At 35.3% G+C, this 13140-nt stretch overlaps 1 protein-coding gene across 3 annotated transcripts in view; it reads right to left on the bottom strand.

The window, feature by feature from the left end:
- The window catches only part of OCA2 (OCA2 melanosomal transmembrane protein), a 193017-nt gene that overhangs the window by 132339 nt on the left and 47538 nt on the right, over positions 1-13140 (bottom strand). For all 3 annotated transcript variants that reach the window (XM_087967115.1, XM_087967114.1, XM_087967116.1), the window contains 4 exons: positions 9615-9707; positions 8330-8521; positions 2110-2167; positions 1332-1404 (listed from right to left, as the gene is read on the bottom strand). In XM_087967115.1, the coding sequence (XP_087823241.1) occupies positions 1332-1404; positions 2110-2167; positions 8330-8521; positions 9615-9707 (416 nt within the window). The remainder of the gene's footprint in view (positions 1-1331; positions 1405-2109; positions 2168-8329; positions 8522-9614; positions 9708-13140) is intronic.

The raw sequence follows: 13140 nt of genomic DNA, 5'->3' as shown, positions 1-13140 counted from the left end.
CAGGGGAAACAAACTCATTAGTGCTTCCAAAATCCCATCAAAATGTGTGTATATGTCAAAATGTGCACATATGTTTATAAAACACAGAAACTGTGTCTTGGAAAAAGAAAGAACATCCTTGAGTTTAGGGAGACTCACCGGATTAGGGAAAGAGGCCAGCCTCTAAATTAATCTTTAGCAGGAGGAAAAACATTTTATTACAAAAGAAGATATTTAAAATGATCAGATTCTTGTTAGAAAGCACAGTAGGCTTCTATCAATTGCATACCATACCAGGCTACTATTACTAATCAATGAGGGGAAAACTTATATAATGAAAGAGGAGCAACTTATATAATGTACCCTACCAAATATCTTATGTCAACCTAAACCCAAAATAAAGATATGCAATGCAGCATCCTTGACACTGGAGTTCATTGCAGAGATGCAAGATATGTTATCTCATGTATTGCCAATTATATTCCATGTTCTCACCCAGCCTTCAAGATGTACATCTCTCACTGCTTTGTAATGGCAGTTCTGTTCTATGCACTCCATCCAAGTGATGCTCTTATTCCTATGCCAAATTTTTTTCTGGAATTCACACCATCGGGAACTTCTGAAATTCACAACCCAAACTACAAAGCCAAATCAATAAATAATGAAAAAGCATCCATCACAGGTCAATAGAATGCTATGCCAAGCATGCTTTTTATAGCATCTGACCCTATGTAGCATCTGACCCTATCTGACCCTTAACATGGATCACTAGTTATTGTATTTCTCTGAAAGTCTTTCTCAATCTGTTGCCTCCTAGATATAGTATCCCAATCCGATGTTCTGATAGAAATATGGAACTTGTAGTCCGAAAATGCACTTGGAAGAGAACAGGTAGAAATGCCATTGAGTGGTCCACAATGACATTTCATGCACCATTGCTGGATGACAGTTATACTATTAACAGTTGTGCTATATAAAGCACAAGGTACATTTTAATTTAAAACTGAACACTTGCTTTCATCCAAAGGTATTAGGCATTCTTTGATGGTTATATTTCTGAAAGAAACATTTCAGGGAGCATCTAAAGGAGATATGACATCAGATCTTCAATACCATTTGGATCATGATCTTAGAAAACAGATTTGCAAATATATTGGTTTTAAAATCAGTGAAGTATTTACTATCAGGATCTCTAAAAAAAGAAATAATTCTCAATATTTAATTTAGCAAACAAAATAAAAGCCATTAAATATCAAACAAGTTTTTGAATTGGCCTATTGTCAGCAACTTGGGTCCACACTCTACACTATTCTCCTGTTGTGTTTTCCAAAAAGGTAACAGGTAAAGGATACTGTAAACATCCACAGGTGAAACAGCCAGCATCTGCCAAGACGTCCTGCTTTCAGGATAAATGCTAAACAAAATCTGGGGATACATCCAATAATTGTATTTCAGTTAACAAGTTATTAAATAAACTCTCCCTAAAGTTGTTTGCATTGGTGAAACAACTACAAAGAACAAACGCTTTCTAAATTCTAAATTCTATTCCCTAAAATGCCCACCTCTTCCAAGGCCCCATTCTGAATGGGCTACAGACCAGGGGGCCCCATTCTGAATGGGCTACAGACCAGGGGGCCTCACTCTACTTCATTGCTGCCCAGCCACTGCTACTTTTCCTATCCTTTCCATGAAAAGTGCACAGGCAATGCCTTAAAAATATACTCTTTGCTGTATTCTTAGTATTACAGAATGGCATGGGGAGAATAGAGTTTACAATAGAGCAGAAACATTGTCTTTTTTTCTCTATTATGCTTTCTAATCTTTTATTTTTAAATTATATTCCAATAGAACATCCAGGGGAATGCTATAGGTATTAAAGAAAAACAAAAAAGCAAATAAGGTTATTAACAATCTTTCTCCTTTATTGCTATTTGTAACATTTCTTTCATTATTCCATATTGAAATAGAAAGAGACAAAAATCTGAAAAGCACTTTCCCAATGATCTCCTCAAAATTGGAGCCAGGCTCAGGAATTATTAATAAAACATCCCACAATGCTATTTTGTAGGTCTTGCTTATACTATCAGCTTTAGTTTGGGATAGGTATCACTTTCAAAATTGAATACTCACAGAGCATGTAGCTACAAAGATAAAAAGGCATGAAACCTTTAGGAATTTTAAGCAGCATCTGTAAAATAAGAGGAAAGATTCACAAAGAACACCAGGAAATACCATAAGCTTCTGAAGTCATCAAGGGGACAGGGTTTGAGAACCTGAGAAAATGTGAGTGATTAGACAAAGATTACACAATTTCTACAGATGAATTTTTAAATTGTTTTATGCTATAAATGTATAAGAAGGTTCAATGCACTGATTCAGTCAATTAAATGCAGAACTATCTAACATAATTCGTTACAACTCTTCAAACTTTCAAAAATAATCCTTTCACATTTCTAACTTCCTGGAGACAAAATTAAGTTACGGTGCAAGGCAAATGGGTGTCAATAAAAATACTTCTTGTTTTCATTCTGCAATATCTTGCATGGAGTTCTCAAGGAGATACGTACCAATGAACATGCTGTTCAACTCAGGCATTTCACTGATCACTGTGATACCTCAAAATTATTTCCCTTTCCCCAAAAAACAAATTCATTAAAGATTACAACATGAAAATGACAGGTGGTCCAGCGGTTAAGGCACCAGGCTAGAGACCAGATGACTGTGAGTTCCAATCCTACTTAAGGCATGAAAGCCAGCTGGGTGACTTTGGACCAGTCACTTTCTCTCAGCCCATAAAATCAGGCTTGAATGACAAGCCAGTGGGCTAATTTCTGTTGAAATCGATGCATCAATACTTGGTCATTAGGAGGTGTGGAGGGAAGCAGGTACTGTATTTTTAGGAAGAAAAATGTAATTAAATTATCAGAAGGAAAAAATAACCTCAGTACTAGAAAAATCAGTGGACCATAAAGCAAAAGTGGTATTTGGCTGATTTTTCTGTGATAATTTTGTTGCTTTAAGGAGATGTTTTGTTGCTTTTTTTGTATACTGAAGATTTTGCCAACAGAAAGTAGGGAGATTACATGCAGTTCTCTTTTCTGAATATATGGTTGTAAATATTGGTGTTTTGCATGGATTTTATGGGTGCATTAGTTTTCTTGGGGTTGGCATGATTCTGAGTTTGTCTGCCTTTTTGCTATATTTTCCCTGAGATTAGGAGAGCTGTCTGATGCAATATACATTTTGCCTGGATTTATGTGTGATGTGAGTTTTGTTCGAGTTTCTGGCAGAGAAGAGAGAGATGGATGGATGGTGTCAATGAGTGCTTTGCTTTTGTGGGTGGGTTTGTCTGAATATCAGTTTTGTGAGAAACAAATGCTTTGTTTTGCTTTTATAGTGCCAAACAAATAATTATCATTGGAAGCTCAGAACACATTTAATTTATCTTGACAATATTTCAGGCAAAGTTATTGGGCTCTGCATTATCGGTTTTCCTTCTGTGACACAGACATTGGGGGCTCTAAACTGTTAATTCTAAAAGTGTCTTTGTGTTCTTTTAATTTGACTCAACTTCTAGCATAGGATTAATTTTCTGCACAAATTACTTTTTTTTCAGCATCACTATTTTATTCATTTATTTGATTGGTTAATCTCTTACAAGATAATAGATATAAGTATAAACATGAGTAGGAATACAGAAAATCAGTACGATTAGATGGGAAGAATAGGACAGGAATAGGAGGCATGATGGTGCATTTATGCACGCCCCTTACAGATCTCTTAGGAATGGGGTGAGGTCAATAGTGGATAGTTTGAGGTTAAAGGAGTGGGGGTTAGAGGATGTAACCACAGAGTCAGGTAGTGCATTCCAGGCATTGACCGCTCTGTTGCTGAAGTCGTACTTTCTTCAATCAAGTTTGGAGCTGTTAACATTAAGTTTGTATCTGTTGTGTGCTCTTGTATTGTTGCAGTTGAAGCTGAAGTAGTCATTGACTGTTAGGACATCACTATTTTCTGTAGCATGATTGGTCAAAACATACAGTAATAAGTATTTGCAAATGGGTAAGCTCTGTCCATCTCATTAGGGCAGAGACCCCTTAAAACTACAAGCATGCCACGTAGAGACACTTGATTTAACTGCTAATTAGCTAAATAACTCATGTTTTTTCTGCCCATATCATGGAAGGGTAAACAGCAGTAGACTATACAATGTTGTCTACATTTTGTCTTTTAACTGTTGATGAGAAAGATTGAAACAAAATGAAATTTGGCTATTCTACATGTAATACATATATTATATCTGACATGTCTTGTTTTTGCAGTTGACAATGCCTCTGCACAATTTTGTCTGGCTCGGAAACGAAATGTTAATAGTTGGATGAAAGATTATCAGGGAATACAGGGCCATGAACTAGATGGGAGAAGTCAAAAAACATCCTGAAAGAAGGTAATAGGAAACCCCTTGCATAGTATTTATATAAAAAAGGACTCTCATTATAATTTACACATTTAAGGCACTCATTTTACAAATGTAATAATTATGTGTGTTACAAGTCAAGTCTCTTTATTTCCATCATCAACCAATTAAGACATAGACCAAAGAGAAGCTTTAACCTTTTGAACTAAGATTTAAATTTAAAATATGATGTCTAGAAACAGACTGTCCATAATAGCCATAACAAGCAGGAAACATTAAACTAATCATTTAGATGTCCAGAAAAGCACACCCTTAAAATAATAAACTCAACTAAGTAATCAGAAAATAGGAACTTGTTAATCAGCTATAATACTTAAGAGTATTCTTCTCACTGACAAGCAACCCTTTAACATATTAGATAAATGCTCTGATGAGTTGAATTAGCCATAATGAAGCTTGGTCTTATAAACAATTGCCATCCAAATAGCTACCCTAGAATTCATTGTATTGAAATTTTACCTTTGCCACTTCCTTTGTTTGGAGTTATTTTTTCCCTATCGTGTTGATGACTGCCCAAAAACATGAGGGTTTTTTTTTCTTTTCAGATCTGCATCACACATAGCACAGCTATTTCACTGTAACTATGCAGATTTAGGCCACCTCAGCGTCTGGAAACTCCAGCATGTTTATTCAACAGGGCTGCATGAAAGTATTTCGGGGAACAATTTATCAAGACTGTGTGTCTGCTACAGCACCGGGGATACAATGAAGGACTGGCTGCCAACTGTTCTGCATAACCAGGGCAATTATATTGGGCTGTGCTTACACAGCAATGATACAAAACAAAGAAAAGCTGAGCAGCTTTTAATGTATTCCTATATTCATAATTAAAATAGAACAGGGAAGGTCAGGAAGGAAGGAAGAGTGCAGAAGAAAAATAATAGGCGTGATTTCTAGAATTTATATCTATCTTCTTGCTGCCAGCTGAGCTGTTGTATGTGGCAGTAATTAAGAACAGAGAATATTTGCTGCTGTGTTTTCTGGCTCCAACTAGTCAGTACATCAGTACCAACAATAATACATTCTTCTTTTATTCCTTTATTATCTCAGAGCATAAATATGGATGGGTTGCTTCAAAGAGTCTACTATGTGAAATGTGCATTTCTGAACAGATTGCCACGCCTCACTAAGACTTTTTCATAAAACTGTTCCAAGTTTATACAACTGTAGTTGTGCCCTTCTGCCTACAAACACTTTTAATATATTATGAGTTAGGATGACAGCAAAGCTCACAGGGTATTTAATGATTTCCACATCCCTAACCTAAATGCATGGCTGCACTAGGCAATGAACCAAAATAACTAATGATCTGCAAGAAATATATATTGCCATTTGCTGTATTTTTGCTGAAATAAAATATTTTATTAAATGCTATGGTATTTTGTTATGTCTGTAATAACAAATGGTATGTGCATATGTGGGCATCTGTGGGTGGGGTGGGGTGCTAAGTGGGTAATTGGTTTTAAATAAAATGATCATTGATTAATTGAATTATTAAAACATAATAGGAAATAACAGAGTTGGAAGAGCCCTTGGAGGTCTTCTACTCCAACACCCTGTTCAAGCAGGAGATCCTATGCCATTTCAGACAAGTCATTATCCAGTCTCTTCTTAAAAACCTTCAGTGATGAAGCACCCACAACATCTGAAGGCAAGCTGTTCCACTGGTTAATTGTTCTCATTGTATGGAAGTTTCTCCTTAATTTCAGGTTGCTTCTCTCCTTGATGAATTTCCATCCGTTGTTTCTTTTCTTGCCTTCTGGTACTTTGGAAAATAAGTTAATCCCCTCTTCTCAGGGGTGGGATTCTACAGGTTCGCACCTATTCACTAGAACTGGTTGTTAACATTCTAAGCAGTTTGGAGAACCGGTTGTTAGAAGAAATTACTGGCCTAATCCTGTAAGAAAGGAAGGAAACATTCTGGTGTTGCTTACAAAAACTGCCTCTCAATTAACTCTTATTACAGTCTTGGCAGGACTAGACTTCCTGTCTCTGGAACTTCTCTGGGGTTTTTTTTTCCTCTTTTGCTGGTAGTTTGCTTGTGTGGAGTGACCATTCAAAGTTACAATGGCACTGAAAAAAGTGACTTATCACCATTTTTCACATTTAGGATTGTTGCAGCATCCCCACGGTCATGAGAGGCCAGGAGAGGAGATGCATGCTTCAATGTGAGTGATGTTGAGTTGGCCACACCCAGCCAGTCACATGACCACCAAGCCACACCCACCAACTAAGCCACGCCCACAGAACCAGTTGTTAAAAAATTTGAATCCCACCCCTGCCTCTTCTTTGTGGCAGCCCCTCAAATAGTGGAAGACTGCTCTCATGTTCCCCTAGTCCTTCTTTTCTTTTTTTTCAATCCAATGTTATCAAACATAGAGAAGAAATTGAAGGGACTTCAACCTGACCCAGCACTGATGGGGTGAACCTGTAGGGAACCAGCTTCAAATGAATATTAGGATCAGATTTCCAATAGCAAGAGTGGCAAACCAGTGGAGCAGCAAGGCTTGCCAAAAGCTAGGATTTCTTTCACCAGAAATCTTACATAGATCTCACACACACACACCTGACAGGCTTTAGCAAACCCTGCCATGAAGAGACTAAATGAGGTACCTCCTCCTCCTGTGAACACAGGTGAAGAGATAGACCTGTGAACCTTGACCTAGACATCTGGGGAGGAGGGGAGCATGTAGCAGTGGCACCGATACCTTTTTTATGGACCGGTGCACAAAGAAATGTAGTGCAGACCTGGTCCAAAATATCTGTGGGAAATAAAATTATGTGTCTGGTTTTATGAATTGGGGAACTCTTCTTTAAAAAAGCCCTAAGAAGTAGATTGCTAAATAGGAGCAAAAACTGACTGATGATAAAACATTCTTTCTCACATGAATATATGTAACAAACCATAGAATAAAACCACATCAGTTTGAATCCTACATCCACTAAATCAGGGACGTCAAACTCACAGTGTCACATTGTCACGTGACATATCACGACTTTTTTCTCCTTCGCTAAAATGGGGGTGGGCATGGCCCGGCTGCGAGTTTGAGACCTAGTTGGAAATAAAATATAAATCTATTTCTTTTCTATTTCTTTCATCTTATTAATTAGGATACATCTTTCTCTTCCAAGTTTAAAAAAAATCAGTAAGAAATATCTTTGAGTAGTTTCCAACGTAACAGGAAATATGTTTTTGTGGGTGCCTCTTAGCAGATAGCAGCTTAGAGGGAATACACTCATATCTACATGACTAAAATTTCTACATGTTATAGTTGGCACAGCATGAATTCGTAGTTGACCATGTATTGCAGAAATCCCTAGATTTATCTTTTTTTCCCACTAGTCACCAGTTGCATGGTATGCAAACTTACAAGTTTTTTATTTTACTGGTCCTATAGATAAAAGGATTCTTTAAATCAAATCATGCTTTCAAAAGCAGACAAGGGCCTAAGCAGAGTTGAGAGAGAAAAAAACAACAACATTAAACTCTGTAGCGCTTATTTCTAAATATATAATTAGATTCTTTATTTTATCACACATCTTTCTCTATAAAACTAATGTAACTGAGAACACAAGTCAAAGCATAATTAAAAACACTTAAACAGAAATAAAAACAATAATCTTCCAGCAACCAAAGCCTACTTAAACTTTAACAACATTGTTAAAATAATGTGAAGGGCATCCCTTCACATAAAGTACTTTGTAGGGAGATAAAGGAGGTTATATACCAGTTTGTAGTATTACTGCTATAAATCTGACTAGATGTTATTATCTATCTCATTGGAATGGTCTGCTTGAATCAATAGCAAGTTCTAGCACAGGGGTGTTACTTTACTTATTTGCTGAAAAGGAAAAAAAAGCTCAGAACAGTACCTCATCTTGGATAAATTGAATTTGACGTGAAAATTGTCCAATAGTTCATATTTTTCCGAGCAGGAAGCAGATCTGGACAAGCTGGTCATTTCACTTCCTGGCTGAGATCTTTGCTCAAATTCGGCAGAACTATTTTCCCAAGAGTCATCATCTGTGATGAAATCTGTATTATGAACATCTGTGCATCTTAACCTATAAAATATCATGGAGACAACTATCAGTATAAATTATGGCCTGATCTTCTCAAATTTGTCCCATTGGGAGCTAAGTCTACTGAAGAGCGGCAGAAATCAAGGGTGCTAATGTGAACATAATATGTCCTTAAACCTGTGAGGAATACAACTTAATGTGCTATTTATACCTTTGCAATAAATAGCAATGCTGATTTTTCCATTACAGGAGAAACCTCAGCATTAGAGCATTTTCAATCAAAATATTCTACACTTCTGAGGTTTCAGAAAGATGTTCTTTCACTACCTCATTACTAAGCTTGAGTAATCAATTATTTTATTTATTCACCTTGGATAGCCATCCAATTTCCAGTGATTCTGAGCAGTGTACAGACATATTAAAAGCCATCATAAAAAGAAAATGATACATAGCAAAATAGCAAAATAAACTGAAAATCAATATGCTACAATATTTCCTAGATTTAAGAGTTAAGTTGGGTTCACTCAAACATCTGGTCTACAGGAAGCTCCATTTAGAGCCTATTGATTGTTATCAATCAACCAGGAGTCCATCCCATGAAATCACCCATGTCATTCTTGGGGAAATGGCTAAATAAAGTATTTCTAGGTCAGGAATCCTCCTAAGTAATCTCAGGATATCCTAGATTTTAGGAGGAAGAAGAGTTGCTTTCCAAGGATAACTCCAAGGAAACTGATATATCCTAGCTAGATAGAAGGAAGAGTACAAATATATTTCCAAAAATAACTATATACTTTTACTGTCGATCAATGTCTTTGTAGATCCATGACCAGAACATAGTTCCCCATTATTTTATAAGATGTAGGATTCTACTATAGTTGTCTTATTATAGAAGAAAGAGAATGTCAGCATTGTTTTGTTGATAGTTATTTATGTATTTAATTTATAACTCTTTCCTTTACAAACTTAAAGTGGTATACTTCACATTTATTTCTCTAATGTCTAGGTTATTTATGATATAGAAGCATAGGGATGAGCCCCTTTCAAAATAGTTAGGACTTCAGCCATTAATAATATATTCTGGGGCTCAATATCAAGTAAAATACACATTTTCTAAAAAAAAAAAAACTCTTACCCATTGCTTTTAGTGGAAACTTTCAACAGAGGCGTCCTTTCTGTAAAACCTTCTGATCTTGTGCTGAAGAATTTGGGTAAACTATAATGATACCTTTAAAAAAAAGTAATTGTTAATTGTTAGACTAGTGATCTCTCCAAAGCAGTATATGTAGTTCGTATGTCAGTAGACAAACTGATTTAATATTAGATTAAACAAATACATTAATTTAAGGATTTATGTTAGAACTGGCAAGCAATATTATCTCAGTTTTTCATTTTCACTTCCTCCTGTAATAATAACACTGCTTTTCTTATAAATCTTTTTTTTTCCAAGAAGCATCTGCCCATATATCAAAATATTTTTTTCTCAATTCCTGATCAAAGTAATCAAGGAAGCAGTTATTTCACTTTACTTTTGATTTTTCCCCAGCTACTTGAGAAAGGTTTATTTATCTTCACTATCTAGAAGCTTAAAAATATTATTGATGTAAATTTTCCAATCTGTCTTTCCTTTTCAGGGTACCAACAACTCAGAATTCTGCCTCTTATGTAAATATGATTCCAACAATGGCCCTGCATACATCTCGAATAATTTTGTCTACAGCAGAAAAGAGCTACTACTTTATCAGTGACAATATGTATGGAATCAGTGTTAGACTTAGAAAAATGTTTTCTTATAAATAAAAACATTCTCGTACATTTGTTCTGCACTAATCATGCATCAACAAGTTGATTGTTGAGTTCTCATAAAATAAGATACACTGGAAATTATGGGTATCCATAGAAGTCACCATACTGAAATGTTGTGATATCAAGCAACATTGGGTTTGCATGTCTATTAATAATATCTATTAATAATCTCTGGAAGGTTCAAGGTTACAGATGTTTTAAGAATTTGAAAATACAGATGTACAATTTATTCTATAATATAATGGAACATTATATGAATCACAATTATTGTTTTTGTTTCTCATACTTTGTTTTTCTAAAACATAAACAAAAGGAAATGTTTTTTCAAATATTCTTGTAAAATTTTATATAAGCCAAGACCTTGTAAGATTTTTTTATATATATTTCCACACTGTACATCTCTCACTTGGTCCAATGAATGCTTTTCCTTAAAATCCATTTATAACATTAATGCTTCCAGCCATTTTTAATGTAACATTGTTGCTCTGAAAGCTATAAACAACTACTTTTTGGTCTAGCTGTTGGGAAAATTCTGTCATCTGTATTTTTAAATCGTAAAATATTGAAAGTTGTTAGAATGTACTGATGGAAGCAAAACAATACAGTTTACTTACTCTATCTTACCTTTCCAACTGCAAAAATGCAAAAAAAAAACAAAAACCTTTAGTGCTACTGAAAAACGGTATCTTAAATCTTTGTAAACCATCTTATTTTTGGTTAGGAGGGATGCTGAAGAAAAAAAAGAGTTTGCTATAAGTATGTAGAGTGTAAAAACTATAACTTGAAAAATGAAGTTCTGGTGTATCACCAATCATTTTTAAAATGGGAGCAATTATATATTTTAAAATATATTACTCCCAAAAATGGGAGTAATATGTTTTAAATTACAGCACCATCAATTACAGTTGAACCACATTATATTAACATTTTCTATTTTTCTAGTATAAATTTGTGTATAAATTTTTAACAGGATAAAAAGAATGGAAATATTAGGAAAGAAACACAGAATTTAACAAAGTATAGTGAATATATATAAAAGAAAATAGAAAAAGAAATAGAAACAGAAAAGAAAAGAAAAAGATCAAGAAAAAGAGGTGTCCAATCTTTTTAACAGAGGTTATAAAGGCATTTGTATTTTATCCCTTCTCTAAGTTTTTTTCATAATTTCCTTCTTTCCATAAACTACTGTTTTTAATCTTCAAACCCATAAATTACAAGTTCATCTTTCTCTTTTTTCAATAAAAAGCCAGAAAGGGTTTCTATGGATTAAGGTTAAACTTCTTTTTTTAATCAAGCTTAAATGATAAGCTTAAATAATTTCTCAAAATATGCAAACAGAATCTTGGCAATCTCCGAGGACTAATATTGTAACAGAGTTTAGTCAGCCATGGTTGTGCTTTGCTTCTAAAATTTCTTTTAGTCCTAAATGACTAATTGTTTCATAAACATGGACTGGGTAGTGAAAACATGCCCATGAATTTAGTCAATTTGGTTGACTAGAATAGTATTTCCTAGTCGAACCACAGACAACTACAATGATCTAATACATATTGATTTTACAGAAGACAATGTTGAAAAAGCACTACGCAATTTAAAATCTAAAATCTCTGTCTATTGGACTGGATGGAATATGTGCCTACTTCTGTAAAAAGCTATCCACTGCCATAGCCGAACCTCTAAGCATAATTTTTGAAAAATCTTTCAGGACCAGCTCCTTGCCAAAACTATGGTCACAAGCCACGGTCATCCCCATCTTCAAAAAGGGAGACCCCAGCCTAGTTGAAAATTACAGACCAGTCTCTTTATGCCGCGTCACCTGTAAAGTCATGGAATCAATTATTAACCAATCCATTATCCTCCACTTAGAGACAAACAACCTACTCTCTAATAAACAATTTGGTTTCAGGAAAAAACTATCATGTAATCTGCAACTCTTACACTGCGAAAACATATGAACTACACAACTCGATCAGGGCAAAGCAATAGACGCAATCTACATAGACATCCGTAAAGCCTTTGATTCAGTGGTACATGACAAACTACTCCTAAAACTAAAATCTTATGGTATCTCTGGACACCTGCATAAATGGATAGAAGCATTCCTCTCAAACAGATAACAAATGGTCAAAATTGGGAGTGTCCTATCAAATCCTGTACCTGTCAACAGTGGTGTCCCCCAAGGCAATGTTCTAGGACCAACTCTCTTCATACACTACATAAATCACCTCTGTGATCATATTAAGAGCAACTGCGTTCTTTTTGCTGATGATGTAAAGCTATTCAACACCACAGACAATACTGCTACCCTTCAAAAAGACCTCGACTGTGTTTCAGAATGGTCAAACAAATGGCAACTTCAAATATTTTATTTTATTTGTTTTATTTGGTTTGTCAATTGCTTACAAGATAATAGGTATAAGTAAAAACATAGTTATGAATACATGGATACATATAAGAAAAATAAAAGAAATAAAAGAAACAATAGGACAGGGACAGTAGGCACATTGGTGCGCTTATGCACACCCCCTACAGACCTCTTAGGAAAGCGGTGAGGTCAATAGTAGACAGTCTAAGGTTAAAGTTTTTGGGGTTTGGGGAAGTAACCAGAGGTGATATTCAGCAGGTTCTGACCAGTTCTGTAGAACCGGTAGCGGAAATTTTGAGTAGTTCGGAGAACCGGCAAATACCACCTCTGATTGGAGATTTTACATTATTCTTCCCCTGCCACACCCATCAGGCCATGCCCACAGAACTGGTAGTAAAGAAATTTGAATCCCACCACTGGAAGAAACCACAGAGTCAAGTAGAGTATTCCCGACATTGACCACTCTGTTGCTGAAGTCGTATTTCCTGCA

Source organism: Notechis scutatus, chromosome 5, assembly GCF_049901735.1.
Source record: "Notechis scutatus isolate UNSWTSFEM ecotype Mainland chromosome 5, rNotScu1.2, whole genome shotgun sequence".
NCBI lineage: Eukaryota > Metazoa > Chordata > Lepidosauria > Squamata > Elapidae > Notechis > Notechis scutatus.
Note: the sequence above shows the minus strand (reverse complement) of the source record. Positions and strands in the feature narration are given on the sequence as shown.